This window comes from Amia ocellicauda, chromosome 8, assembly GCF_036373705.1.
Source record: "Amia ocellicauda isolate fAmiCal2 chromosome 8, fAmiCal2.hap1, whole genome shotgun sequence".
NCBI lineage: Eukaryota > Metazoa > Chordata > Actinopteri > Amiiformes > Amiidae > Amia > Amia ocellicauda.
In genome coordinates, this window is record NC_089857.1 from 42,867,948 (window position 1) to 42,883,519 (window position 15,572).

The 15,572-nt window shown below is 45.1% G+C and overlaps 1 protein-coding gene across 1 annotated transcript in view; it reads left to right on the forward strand.

Annotated features, from left to right (window-relative positions):
• The window catches only part of cwc27 (CWC27 spliceosome associated cyclophilin), a 50,211-nt gene that overhangs the window by 19,376 nt on the left and 15,263 nt on the right, over nucleotides 1-15,572 (forward strand). Inside the window, exon 11 of the mRNA XM_066711539.1 lies at nucleotides 14,744-14,847. Coding sequence (XP_066567636.1) covers nucleotides 14,744-14,847 — 104 coding nt within the window. The remainder of the gene's footprint in view (nucleotides 1-14,743; nucleotides 14,848-15,572) is intronic.

The following is a 15,572-nucleotide window of genomic DNA, read 5'->3' on the forward strand; positions in this document are numbered from 1 at the left end:
CCATTCCCTCTGAGTGACAGCTCTCCCATGCTGGTAGAATTTCTTTAGATTGTGCGTATGAACCGAAAACGCAGCAGTCCAATTGGTCTTACAAAGAAACTAAAGAATGTGAGAATGTATGCTTTGCTATATACAGGTCAGCCATTTCCTTGACCCTCCATCTCTTTCAAACATTATTTAAAAGGTTTTAACATCTTGCCGCAGTTTCTGTTTTTGTTATTGTACCGTTGCAGAGCTCATGCCTGCATTCCTCACACTGTAAATCTAAGACCACATATTGTTAATGCATTTTCTTGAGGTAACGTCTATTTTCGTTTGTGTGAGTTTTTACGGCCTCTCTAAAAGGGCACAGCCGTGGTCAGATGCTTTTGTCCACAGGTTTTAAATAACGAGGATTTCTTGGAATACCGCGCAGGGCAATAAAGTATTGGGCCGGAGGGGGACGTGTTTGAGGATTTAATGCAATAAGATGTTGCGTAGCCAGAAACTACATGAGTCGATGGAGACAACAAAGCTTTACACCTCAGTCTTTTATAGGCATGTCATCTGTCGAGTATTGCATTGCATCTCTGTATTTCTGTTTTCCTGGTTCCAGTCCATCGCTTTCAAGAAACAAAAGTATATCCTATAAAGGTATCAATCAATCCCATTAACTGTGCAGTTAATTAATTATTCCTTAAGTGCAAGATTTTATTACTGTATATTTATGATCTTTTACCTGCATGCCAGTCCCACTGAGCTCCAGACGGTCCAAACCTGGGGTGTTTTGTGCAGCAATTGTGCAGATGTTTAAAACGCAATTTGTAAACTGTCCAGGTTTAAGGCATGTTGAACCTGGGGCACATTTCTGTGGCCTCAATTCTTATGCCAAGTCTGGCCCAGCCATGTGGTATGTCAGCCCCTTCTTTGCCATCACAGTTAGTATCTTGGTTCTCGCAATCTTATGCTTTCCACATCCCGAGATTGCTACAAGTGATGCCTTTGTTAATTTAGGGTCAGCTCAAAATGACTGAAGTGGCCGTGATTGATGTATTGGCCGTCCAGGTGATAAATCTGTGGACACTATTACGTATTTGTAAACCTCACAAACGACTAAAAAGGATGACCGTGATTGTAGTCATCTGGGGTTGGGTGGGGATGCTTCACATCGGCAGATATCTGTTGAGAAAGAGACACGATCATGAGTAAGATTTAAATAACATTTTTATTATTTTATTTTATGATGTATATTACTTTACTTGTCAGCTGGGAATTGTGAGTTATTTCCTGTTTTGGTAATCGCCACGTGGTATTCGGCCCCATAACCCCTACGTGTCTGAGCAGCCTGCTATGCCTATCAGAGGAAATGTGTAAACCACAGCATTGCTAACTCCATTTATTTTATTTTTCAAAGTGATAACAGGAAACTTATTCATATAGTGTTTAAATGTTTTTGTGTGGGTGTTTTTATTTATCAATTTCATTGCATCTGGCCACATCTGTCCCACAGCCTTGGTAACACAAGCCTGTGAAGACTCATGGGAGAGAGAGTTTGGACTTGTGTGAGCCGATCTCTGGCCTGCTGTTATGGGACAGTCTCTTATATACCAGACCGACTCATGTTTTCTTAGTGGTCTGTTTTGTAGTTTAAAATACATGGATGAAAGCACCGGGTTCTGTCTGGTGGGGATCTGAATGGGAGTCCAGTTCTCCAGAGGTCAAGAGACTTGTTATTCTCACTGGGGCCTGGGGGCCTGGGGGCCTGGTCCCTCTCTTGGCGTTTACCGTTAGTATGTTTTATACTGGCCGTGTCCAAGCGGCAGGGATGCTGTTCATTGGGGTTGGAGGAGAATGTGTGAAGTGAACACTTACGGTGTGTCAGCCCTCAATGAAGCTGACGGGGGGGTGTCGTCACCTGCTCTCCTTCCCGGCACAGGGGCTGTTATCCTCAGCTGTAATGGCCGATCAACACAAGGAGCTACCTTCACCGTTTATCCCATAGAAGTATTTGTTAAATAAGGATGATAAATCATTTGGCAGATTGAGTGAGTGTTTAGTCGCTCTGTAAATCTTCTCTCTAGCTGATTTCCCTGGATCTGGCAGGTTTCTGGTTTGTCAAAACTGAAATTCGTTTTCATGGGAGATGAAGGGGATTAGCCGGACACTGGCTATCTCTCGTCTGTGTCCCTTCGGTTTGAGGGATCTGCATTTTGTTTTGACAGTGACTGTGTTTCTCTTCCCGCTGTACTCGGCTGAGTCTCTTATTCCTGTTGAGTCGGGAGCCCAAGGACAGAGAGCGCCACGGTTCCCTGGGTTATGGTTTGCTACCTCTGTTCAGATTATGGATATTTGAAAGCCTGAGGTGACTTCTGAAATAGGTGCTTATTCGTTGCCAAATCTTACACAGACCAGGACCTCTCTTTGAGGGCTTTTAGGCCACAGATCCAGCTCGCTGTGTCTGTGATTGGGAGGTGAACAGTTGGGTTTAATTTCCAGTAATCTTGCACTCCTTTCCATAATGCATTTCCATTTCCCAAAACCCAAGACTGCTGTTGAATAATTGTCAGCATAAAGGAAAAACGACGACAACGTCTATTGGATTGTGTGGCTCCTTCTGAGTCACTTTGGCTGAAGAACACAGTCGGTGTCTTGATTCATGGGTCTGTTTCCCCAAGAAACTGTTGCAGGTTCAAAGGTATGTCACATGGGGAGGAATGGCTCAGGACAAGAGGAATGTAAAGCAGCTGATTTTGTCTACTTTGAACAGCTGAGGAGGAGTATTTAAGAGCGACATTTGAATGGATATTATTTCTACTCAGTCACTTCTGTCAATTTATTTTTCTCTTCTCCCCTATTAGATGACATTGACACCCTGGGATCAATGTCCAGTGTCCTAAAATGACAGTTGGCCGCACAGAGCACCGTTTCTTGCTGCGCTCACCCACTGAAATACAGCGGGACTTGCAAAGCGCGAAGGCATTAAAACAAGCCTCAGTGCCTCGGTTCCCTTTTGCTGACCATGCAGTGAATACCAGGGCGACGGGGCTGATGGAGGGATGTGGAAATCGTTGGTGACTGCCAGTAATCACAAGTTCTCAGAGTTTGCATGACTGGTTTTAAAAGGAGCAGTGTTATCAAAATAAAGATCTGACTTCCAGCTTGCTCCACACCTTTTTTATTAGATTTTTTAAATATATATATAACCAAAACACATTTTAGCCTTCATGCTGTGTATTTTTAAGCCACTGTGTTGATACAAGAGACAGGCCCCTGAAAACGTATAATAAATGCAATGAAGTGGCTCAGAGATTTCTTCATTTTCTGAGGAATTGCCCTGATTGCACCCTAGGTCGTGCTGTTGTGCAAACTTAGTCTGCTGTGGTTTCTGTGACCAAACTGCCTTTACTGGAATCAAAACGCTGCAGCAGATTTATATAGTTTTTATGTTTTAACCAATTACTTTCTAAGGAAGATAGTTTCAGTAGTTTAAATTAACTAGGTGTGTGTGTGGGTGTGCTAAAACATGGCTGTATATGTGTTTTTGACTACAGTAAGAATATCAGTAGTTTAGCACTGCGTCTAGGCGGGTCTGGGGGCTGACGGCAGGAGACACTTCTTCACACAGAGAGGCATCCCAATCTGAACAAACTCCCCAGCGATGTGGCTGAAGAGACAATTTGGGAACATTCAAAAACAGACTGGATAGGATCCTTGGATCACTTAGTTATTAATGGACACCAAACGAGCACGATGGGGTGAATGGGCTCCTCGCGACTGGACACTTTCTTACGTTCACCCTAATTTTCCACAAACTTTTAGTCTCGTCCTCTTCTGACTTGGGGCCCGATCGAGCTCCCCGGTCCCCTCTGGCCTCCAGCCTGCTTGTCCTGATCACTGCACTGCTGTGACCCATCGGATAACGTGATTTGAATAAAAGGACGACACATACCTCATCCAACAACCTAAACCTGCCCCGGTGAGCAGGAATACACGCATTATGCTTCAAACCCGTGAGGCCGTGTTTGTCCTCCTTGCGTGTTGCCTTTGCTTCATTTTGTCACGGCAGATATTTGAGTTGTACAGAACCATCTTCGTGAGCATCCCACAGTGTTACACAACAGGTATGGACCTCTCTGGTTTTCATTTCGCAAACCTTGATGACTTAATTAAATGAATTGTTCTGAACTAATGAGTCAGATCCCATTATCCCCAGGTCTTAATCGGTTGCTAAATGAAAGGCTCTTGCGGCACTCCAGTCCTTCATATCTAAAGTGGCCTTTCCCCAGTCTATGAGGTTGGTTTTGCCAGTCTACTGCAGCAATAATTACAATTATAATTCATATGTACTTTACATGTATGACCGTATATAGATGTATATTTTTCTGGCAGCAGCAGACAGAGGCCAAGTCGCTTTGTAATCACCGTATATAATCTGTAAATATTTTAGTCCTTGTTTTTCTTCTTACTGCAGACATAAAACACAGTTTAATAACAGTGCCCAGTTGTTAATTGTTATTTTTGGGGTGAGCAGTGGTTTATTTTAGATAGTGGTGATTATGTTTAAAGTTTTTCACTGACCATAAACTTGGCTGAGGATCGAGGCACCTCTGAGAAATGATGCGGACATGGCTGGGCACGGCAGAAAAGGAGAACTGGATTTCCGCTCTCCGGTCCAGTGTCTGAAGTTGGCGGCGTCTCTCCTTGACGAGTGTCGCCTGCCGCTGTCTCTCTGCCCGACGCAGTGCATGTGTTTGTCATTTTCATCGGCATATTTGTGTTTTAATTAATGGCATCTGCCGTGTGTCTTGGTTGAATTCTTTCGAGCTTTCTCTTCTGCGCTGTGGCTGGCTGGGTGATGAGCCCGCACCGAGTCCATCTTTGAACAATACGCCGTGTTGCACTGTGCGTCGTTTACTTTCAGGGCTGCCCTCCGTAAAAGATGATTAGGCTAAACCCTGCATCGGACACGGGAGTAAAGCTGATTTTGAAATGGTTTCTGGCTTTTTGACCTTTTACTTCTCTAATAAATTACTGTCAGTGGAAAAGCTTCAAGATGAACTTCCTAGTGAATTAATGCATCTGTCATTTGCCAGTATTTCATGGATACACTAAGTTAATCCTGTGGGAATCTGGTCTGTTATAACTGTTATGAATGTCTTTATTCGTTCCTTGTGTACTATTTTTGCAAGTGCGTTTCTGCAATCGTATGTTCGAGAATTTGACTGCGTCCGTAAAAACGTTTCCAAATCCTCTCCAAGGCTAGAATTTATGAGCGTTGCCACCCACTGAGCATCTTGTCATCCAGAGTCTTCAATTTATTGCCTCTGAAGCACAGTGAGGTAATGGAGGAAATGCAACACACCTTGCTCGCGGTCTCTCTGTTTTCGTTCGGCATCCTGCAGACGCTTAAACATCAGACCGTTGCCCCCTCCAGCTACCGTCCCATCCTCATGTTTGGAAAGCTCGATCTTGCTTCTCCAATACAGTTGAGAATATTTCTGGCGGTGAGATACCCGGGGTGTGGCGGGACACATTAGCTCATTGGGTCAGCTTATTGAAACCCTTATTCGAGGCCGTGTCTTTAGCGCTGTGGAAACGGTGGGAGTTAATAGATTTTTTTATTGAGGAGCTGCTGTCAGTGCTTTCTCAGGTAAAGGCGAACCCCCCGAGGACTACGATAGCAGGTGTCTGCAGGTCCTCTCCTGTTTGAAGATGAGGTTTTTTAGTTTTATTGGCAGTGGGACCAGTGTATTAGTTGTTTGGTTGCTACCCAGGTTGCTACCCCTTTCAAGGTTTGTGAACAACGGCAAGTCAAGGCAGGAAAAAGCCGCAACAAAGGTGGTACTTCCCTGTGAAATATACAAAGTCATGCGTAAGGGTCACAGACTGGATCCCAGTGCGACTCCCAGTCCTGTAAACTTTAAAAACAGAATGAGATGATCTTTATTTTTCATTTCCAGGTCTCCTTAAAACCGCACACTTACAACAGTGACACCCCAGCAGTGGCAGCGGCACTAGGCCAGAACTGCAGAGACACCGGAGGCTGTAGTGAGCCGGTATCATTGCTCGGGTCCCGGCGAGAGACCCGTGGGCTGTCGGACCCTCCCCGTGCTCCAGGCTGAGGCTCTTGCCACATGATCCGCGGTCCGGGAGCGAGGGAGGTGTCAGTCATTAACTAGAACTCCTTTTTTATTATGACGTTAACATTTTCACGGCCCACTGCATTTCAAACTGTGGATCAGTGGACATGATGCCGCATTTTAAACGGAGACAGGGGAGTGTTGAGAGGGGGGATTGTACAATTATGTTTGTGTTTTAGTTTGGCAGCGCAGACGCCACCCAGCACTGCACAGATTCACTGACAAAGACATCTCAGAGAGAGAGGGGGCCGCACAGCCAGCGTGCCAGACTCGCCTAAACCAGGGAGCAGGATCCTGTTTTCAAACACTAGCCTGACCCCCCCGAGAGGCCAGGCCGTCTCACCACCCCGTGCCGCAGTCGGCCCAGCTGTTGCTCTGAAAACATGCGGGACCCCACAGGAAATGAGCCGTGGCATCGGAGGCAGGGCGACCCGGGTAAATATAGACTCCTGCCTTCAGGAGGTCGGCGCTGGGGACTCGCTTTAGAGTCCAGTCTCTCTCATTTCCCCGCCTGATGCTGAGGACTTCTCCACCACCCAGACTGCTACCCCCCCCACCCTCCACCACTTCTCCCCCTCCAAAAACATGGGTTATAAAAAGAAAAGACCTGAGCGAATATAATGAATGTTAATGTATTTTTGATGTTCTGTTTAGGCCGCCAGCTGTTTGATGAAGACTCACAGGGTTCGGGGGGGAATAAAGAGCTATTGTCCTTTAGAAACGGGACAAAATGGATCATCTTGGGCACTCGGAAGAAAAGAAAGGCAAAAACAAGGAGCGGGAGGCTACAGTTTGATGCCATCGTTCCTTAAGATCGAGTAAGAAATGAAAAATTAAAATAAAACTCCCCGCCCAGTCAAAGGTCTGATGTGCTTGGAGATGAGAGGCGCGGACTCCACTGGAGTCAGAGAGGCAGCGTTTTGACAGTTGACGTTAAACATAATTAAAATGGTGGAAGTTCAGTGCAAGTCGTACAAGTTGTATAAACATGGCACCGCGGGATTGACGAGAAGGGAGAAGGAGTGAGAGGAGAGAGAGAGAGAGAGAGAGAGAGAGAGAGAGAGAAGAAAGAAAAGAGAGGGGGTAGGAGGTTAGGGGGTGTCAGAAAGAGAAAAAAAAAAGCTCTGTGCTGTTCAGAGAAGCAGATGTGTGAAACAAAGACAGCTATTGTTTCAGCGCAAGATGCTTCACGCGTTTCTGGGCTCGCGGCCCAGACGCCGCAGTTTACCTGTGCTTTGTGGCCGGGCAGCAACCGAGGATGAAAATGGAGCTGTCAGTCTGTATAAAAATATTATTGTTTTCTTGACACAGGATACCTGCTATGTAACTGGCAGCGGTTACCATGTTAAACTGAACAATACAAGTCGAAGCGCTGGGGCTGGGTGCTCACTCTCTCTCACGTCTCTCCAGAGTTGCCCTGGCCCCACACCAAGCCCCCTCCGCTTCCCAGGGACGCTGTATCTGCAAAGTGGCTCGGCTTTATCAGCGGCATAAAGGCTGAGCTGTGAGGCCTGGCTGTCGCAAAGTGCCTGCTGTACTGGAACGCCGCGCCAGGAAAAAACCGGGCTCTTGGGCAGCAGACGTGATTGACGCGGTGACATTTTCAGGCTGTCTGGGTGGAAATGCTGGATCAGCTGAAGGCCCCAGACGCTCTCCGTCTAGTGTGGCCTACCTGGGTTGGGCTTCCATTTTTTTTTCTCTCTTTGAAACAAGGCACAAAAGGAGGTCCTCGCTCCGATACACATTTTAAAAGATCCCCCTGCCCTTCTTGAGGAACAGCAGGCGATCTCAATGAAATTCGTCATGAAACTTCAAACAAAAAACAAAAAGAAAGCCTTCCTCAGCCTTGGGAACAAGGCCAAAGTGTCTGTTCAGAGGGCCAACCTATATAAATATCTTCAAACAGGCGAGCGAGGTCACTCCACCTTCTCAAGTGGGCACTCAGTGCGAGAGTGTCTGTGGAATACATTCTGGCTCGACACAATAACGTTTCATTGTGCCGAGTTTCAGAACCTGGCGAACTTACGGATCAGTACCGCGACCTTCATTTTTTTTTTTTTCTTCAGAGAATTTTTATTCTACTTGGAAAGAGCCGAACGAGATTCAAACAGTGACGTTCAGTCGAGTATTATTTGTTATCGGTTAGTGATTTTATGTCTGATGGTCTGTTGAAGTTTATCACAAGCCCTTACAAGAGCTTTTCATCCCAATGGTTCCTTAAGGTTAGGAGTGGGGGACTCCCCTCATCCAACACCTTTTCCCTATCTGCTTCATGAGAAGGTAAGCAAGACAACAGCCATCTCATCAATGATCATAACTTGCACTCTTCAGCGATGTGGCTTCACAACGCAGCCCTCTGTGTATAGACTGATGTTCATCTCCCCGGTGTCCTCCTGTCCCTGTGTCCCTGCTGATTGTGAAGAAGTCATCTAGGTTGGCTTTTCCAGGTGTCCTCGGGACCTGGGATGCTTCCCTGAAGTCCCCTGGCAACCGTCTTCATCCTAGACCTTTGTCTTCCCTTGGCTTCAGCTATAGTTACAGCATCTCTGCTTGGGTGTCCCTGCTCTGGATTTCCACACAGATTCAAGCAACCATCTTTCAGCAGGACCGGGGCATTAATGCTCATCAGCATCATCAAAGCCATCCCAGAGAGCTCAGTCAAGTTGAAACAGCGCTTTTATTGGTATTTCGCTGTGCCGCAGAGAAGGTTGTTTGCAGACTAGAAGCATCATGTTTGTTGTGCGTCTGAATCGGCTGACTCTGCTTCTTTCGGCTACATTAGGGATTAATTGCAGTGTGGGGATCTGTAATTTCAGCGCTACATCTTTATTAGAGTAAATTAGCAGGAGGAATGCTTGTGTGGAGCTCTGACCTTTGCGGTTTAATGGGGGGGGAGTTTCAGTCAAGCTGGTGCTTATATATTATATATATCCCAAATCGGATTAAGACGGAGCAGCATTATCTTTGGTTAAAGTGAAGCACCTCTTTCAAAACTATTAAAAGGAGCATCGTAACAAAATTTTAAAATGTTCTGAATGTACATGAGCAGGGTTCAGTTTATGGTCAATTAGGATGCAGTTTTCAGTGCTTACACTTAAAAAATGAAATGAGAGGAACATCATGCCAAGTGTTCGTGGTGCAAGCACCCTGAGCATCTGCTTCTCATAAGGGAAAACTAGTAACATTTTGTTCCGCTGGAGTTCATTTAAGAGCTATGTATCATAAGTGCTCGTACACCACCAGACTTGGGATCAGTAACTTGTTACCCAGAAAGATATGAAGCGCTCTCAGCTGGAGGTTTATAAGCCTGTACTGTTTCTGCAAACCCACGGCATCCCTTCGTGTTCTGCCAGTTCCCCGGGTTGCCTGGAAAACCGATTCTAATAAGGCGCCATTTGATTTATTAGTCAAAAACCACACTATTAATGGTGATCGCTGTTTCTGACAGGCGTATCGAGGCTTTGTAAATGTTTTTATTGCTTATTTTACACACAAAAGCCCATTTGTATTGACCTTAATTATTCTGAAGAAGCAGGCGGCTCAAAGCAGGTTGTTTGGAGGGAGAGTGCTGGCTGGCCCAAGTCCTTTCATTAATGCGTCTAAGCATTTAATTTTACCTTTGGCTTCAGATAGGTTGCTTTGCTGTTGTTTTAATGAAGGGGTGGAGGTGAAGGTGGGCACTGAGATAAATGGCATTGGAGAATTTCTGTGGTTGAGAAGCCCCCGTAAGGAGCATTCAAAAGTATGATGGTTTGCTTTCCAAAATGTATAAAAACGTAATTTAAATGAAAGTCCAAGGTTATCCTGGCTGCAGTTGACACAATCCTTGACGTTTCCTCTGTGAAGTTGCGTGTAGGGAGCTCTGTGCCCCGAGTGTTGTTGTACGATCTTGTTTTTGTGCGTCAAAGGAGCACCTATTGATCCACTAAAATCTGTGTCTGTCCCTAATTTACCAAGGGCCGATCTTATCTTGTCCTTGGTCATCCCCACTTTACCACTGTACAGCCTGGGACAGATCCTCAAGATCAGAGACGTTTGTTTGTGTGGACTGGGTACGGCAACTAAACAAAAGACAAATATGGCCACTCCAAAAACAAGCTAACCCAACCGAACGACAGAAAATTACAGCCTATAGAATAGCGTGGGTTACCCCTGGTAACTGGTATGGGATACAGAACTGGCATCTTCTTTCTCACTGACTAGGGCGGAGATGCCTGAAATGCCAACAGTGTACCTAACGATGGCGAGAGTGTGCTTCCTTTTATTTATGTTTTCTAGCTGTGAACTTTGTCATTCGTGCGTTTATTTCCATGCTTTGGATAGCATTTTGGAGAGAATACCATCCCATGATAAGTTATGCTGGTTGCACAAATAAAATGCGAATAACGATATATTTACAATATAGCTTTCAACCCTGCAAACGATGACACACCGGCAATCGCATCCATCTCTAATTCCCTTTTTAAAATATGCACTAAAGAAATCCTATGAAGCATTTTAAAACACTACTGAGGGATTTTTAAAGGGCATATTAATGAGAATCTGTTGACTGCTTATTACACCAAGAAAATAGTCTGGTGGCTCAAATTTATGAACACTCGGCTGAATGTGAAAAACAATCGCTGTAGACCTAAAACATACCAAGAATGGATCTGTGTTATTTGAACAATATTTTAATAAAATGCAGACCAATGCAGACGATTCTGATTAATCATGGAGTCGAGCCAGAACTTCTAAAAGGGTCTGCAACCGTTTTCACAGAATCTTGTCTGTGGCCGTGTATTCTTTGAGATTCACGTTATCGGATCAGAAAATCGTAATATTCTTCCCGTGCGGACGAGAAGCAGGCCGTCAAAATCAATTGAATCGGAAACTGAAAATAAAGGGTTACGTGTCCGCTGGTTTCGGAGAGAGAGAGAGAGATCTCCTGAGCCTGGTTTGTGCCAGTGGAAAGACTAATGCACTTTGCTGCTACACAGTGTCAAGGGAGTCTCAAATAAAGACCTGAAGGTTTCATATCCCAAACCTAAACGTAAAGTGGAGTAAGAAAAATACTCCGTCTTTGTTTTAATTCTGTATTTTTGCTTCATTGCTGCTTTGAAAGGAAAATAAAACTAAACGCATCATGCTTCAAATCAGCCAGGTTTATTAACGCTGGGGCACTGGGAATTATAATTCTTATTTATTCTTTAATGGCTCGTATTTACTTTACTGCTATGTTTTTTTTCAGTGCTTATGAATACTTGCCTCTGCCTTTTCAATGTCTTTAAATTAAACCCAGAAGGTCTTAAATCAAGTTAAATGTTAAAAGACAATCTCTGCAGTACAGAATTAGAGAGAAGATATTCTCCTGGTATGAATTAGACAGGCCTGGCAAACAGTCAGACAGGGAGGCTGTATCTATTTTTCTGTTTTCTGATACTCCTTGAGTAGTCATATAGAAAGTGCATGTTCACCGGTTCTCTTGAGTTTATATTTGATATCTCTGTTTGATGGTACCTGTTTTTAAAGACTGCGTTGGATGTCCTGTTAGATACAGTTTCCCATTGAGAGCATTTTAGTCATAGCAGAATCCTCTCTCCTGTACTAGTCTCAGTTTATTCTCCCCATCAACGTTATTTTGTGTCTTGACATATTGCAAAAGCAAGAACTGATTTGCTTGGATTTTAATAAAAAAATAAAAAATCAATTTCAGACCGTCTTAGTTTATCTACATGTTTATAGTTTTAGAATCATTGGTCATTTTTCTCCTTCTAAGAAACCAGCTGTTACTCTGTAGCGACCTGCATGCTCTGAGACACGGACCTCACAACTCGGGCCTCACTTGTGTCCTCCAGAGCGCCGAGTCTCGGGGCCCTGCGCATCTCTCCACCGGAGACCCCCAGGCCCGCGGCATGACCCCGCCTGTAACGTGAGCAGAGGCCGTCAATTGTGGAGCCACTCGAGAGCTCTGCATGAAATCGCTTCTCAAGGGGAAGCCGACAACGCGTGGCTCAGGGCATGAGATGTCCCGTCCAGCCGCAAGAGCGAGCGCACTGCGTGTTAACCCCGTGTGCGAATGCCTGTTCTGCGTTGGATCTGTACGATTAACGAGCATGACCTCGGCAACCCCCTCAGCTGACATTTGGTCATTTTCAATCAGATGCTTTTCTACAAGTGACTTTTATTTGACCGTAGTTTGAGACCACTGTTAGCTATTAAAACTATGCAAAATAGGCTCTTCAGGGGATTTTTTGTTTGAAGGAAAGGGTCCCAACTTAAAAACTAAATCTGTGTGTTTTGTGTGGCTGAAAGGGAGGAATCTATATGCAATAAAATATGAAAAGTACAAATGAATTCTTCTATTGATTTAATCTGCACACCATTGTCACTCCTGGAAGCCCCCGGCGGCGCTCTTGGACACCCCTGTCCTGCTCACGGCAGAGATGCTCTGTAATTGCCTGACTGATGATTATATGGTTTTGTGATGACTGATGGTTGTGGGGCTCGGTAGCCTGAAGGATGATTTAGCTCTATTTGAGTTCCAATTTAGTTTAGGGGCATATTTGTTTTTAGATCTTGATATCGTGTTTTCCTGGCTTGTTTACACATAACTTTGTTCCTCAGACAGGAATCGTATCCTATTACTCTAATATCGGACGATATCCTTGTTAGCACTCTTTCTGCCCCCTGCAACGCGTCGATTATATTCTGCGGTTGTTGTGACTTCATTACCACCGGTATCTAGAGATACTACTATACATTACAAGAGTGTATAATGATCCTGAAATGTTTGGAGAGTTTGTGTTCAGTGCTGGCCACCTGCACAGAAGTTCTTGCAGACGTCATGTCTGTTCTCAGCTTCAGAAATTATCTTGAAGGGATCGTTGTCTGCAGAACACCTGACTGTGGTCGGGTCTGAACCCGGCTGCGTGAACTCCAAGATTAATGTGCATTTCCTACATCTGGAGGGAGGTTGCTGCAGAGCTCTCAATGGCTGTTTTGTGGGTCTAGCACACAGGCACCTGACCTGATACATAATGGGAGAACTTGTGGGTTGGTTGCCTATTCTGACAAGAACCCTCCAAACTGCCGTTGGCCGTGGTGTACCTGCTTCCTTGTGTCAGGATCATCGAACGCCTGCGAAAAGGCTCATTATTATTATTATATAATAAAGTCTTAAGGGGCTGTGACGATTCCCCTCTCTCTCCTTGCTTTCGAGAGGTCAACCGCTATGCTTTGGCAAGGCGGGGGGGGGATGGGGGGGGGGACACACGACCATTTGCCCCTCTGAACGCCTTTCATGTCTGAACCCGTCCTAGGTTCACATGTTTATTGGCGTTCAGGAAAACGGTTGCAGGCTGCGCAGGAGGGAGAGGTGCTAAAAAGCTCTGGGGCCTTTTAGTGGCAGGCTCTGGTGGCAATTATTTACATTTAATGTGCCTTCTGCCCACGGTGGGTTAATAACGCTCAGTCGTAAAAGCCGCCGAGTAATAAACTTGCGGTTTATGGTCGGCGGAAACCTGGAAACAAGTGTAAATGCCGGCTCTTGGGCTGGATCCCAAGCAACGACAACACTGCTGCCAGTGGTATTAATATTTGTGAATGCTGCACTCCGGTACACAGTAGCTTTCAGTGCTGTAGTAACCTCGGGTACAGCACGGCCAACGCTGCCGTTACAGCGGTGCGGCGTCTCTCTGCGCTGGGAGATCTCCCTCAGAAACCCGAGTGTTTTATCAGACTCTGATCTCTTGATTAAAGGACTCGAGAAGACCGCTTGAACAGCAGGCTGCGCATTTCGCAATCGTTTCCATCTGTTATAAATGCTTATCAGATGTCAGGCAGTCCTGGCTATTAACGAACAGCGTGGCCACAACCGTGCTCCTATAAACAATGATGTAGTAGGCTTGTGTCTGACTGTCAGTTTATTTAAACATTGTCTGTAGGAAAGGTTGTACTCGCAGTCTGGGATTTAAAGCTCTCCCGAGCATGTCTGTACATAAAGGGGCCGTTCAGCTGCTGTGGAGGATGCGTTCTGGGGACGGCTTTGTGCGTCTCGAGATGTTTTCTTTCCCTGACCCCTCCGCTGCGTTAAGTTAACAAGATCAAGACACTCCTGTTTCGTGTTTGGCATGGCAGGTCTTGTGGTTGTGTGATTAGTAAGGTTGCAATTTCAGATTCTGCAGGTGTTGCTGATGTTAGACAGTTGTACTCCGATTGTAATTGTGAGTTAAACCGTCATATTTACAGTATGATGAATTGATTTATTTCCCCAATGTTGCCGACGGAGGTCTTGGAATGGGAATCGCGTTGACCTTTGAAAACATCATCACCCCATGTTCAGATCTTCTCCCAATTCATCATAAGAAAACAACGTGAAATGAGCATTCACGATGACCTGAGTGCCTAATGTGTTTCCTCAAGGACGGAGGTTCAGTGGTTTTAGGACCTTAATTGATTCCTAGCATGTGTCTAGCTTATTTATTTATTTCTTCCCTCATGACTAATGGAACGTTTTCCCTGTAACTACATTCCATTCGTTATCTTCGTATTTGATTTACTTCGTGTTTACCTTTCGAGCCGTGTCCTCGCGCCGGTTTGTTTTACTCACTGCCTCGCTCACGTAAACATTGCTTTCTTTGCAGTGAGGAACTGCGTAAGGAGGCACGTCAGCTGAAGAAAGACCTCCTGGCAATCAAGCAGAGGAAGGAGGAGAGTGTGAAATCGGAAGAGATACAACAGACAGAAAGTAAGCATCTTTTTTTTCCCCCTAATTCATCTCCAAAATACAAAGTAGCGGCTTGCGGGGGCCTTCTTGAAAGAGACAAGGGTTAATAGACATATTCAAACCTCACTCTTCAGTTTCTCACTGGGGTTTATTATACTGCGGCCAAAATTGACATCATCGTCTGTAATCAGTGGCATTTGCACACAGTGAGATGCCATTAGTGAAAGAAGTCATGATTTAATAATAATAATAATTGTAATGATAAGATATGAAGATGATGTTGTGGAACTTGCCCTCTGAGCACAAGCCCCCGAATTAAGACCAAGCTGCAATACGCAGTTTCTCTCAAGAAAAATATTAAAATGTTTTGTAATCTGTAATTGTTAGTGGTATGGATGCCAGTGCAATGTCAACCCATCATCAGACTCGGAGGCACAGAAGACATAAATAGGTTTCTGCTGGCTACTTCAACAGAAACCTGACTGCTCATTTCATCCGAAAATGTTTACATACTTAAAAAAAGTGTTTTTAACTGTTTATGAACAGTTATTGCCGATGTACTCAGCTACGTGGCTGCAGAAATCCAGCCATACAGACTACCCGGTGCAGTCTGGAAACCCTGTTCCCCCCCGGGGCGGTGCTGCAGGGCACCAGACACTGGGGGCCGTCTGAAGCATTCCTTGCATGTTTAACAGTAAGCGTGTCAGTCATACAGGGCATGTCTGGGTTATGAAAGCACGGGGGTG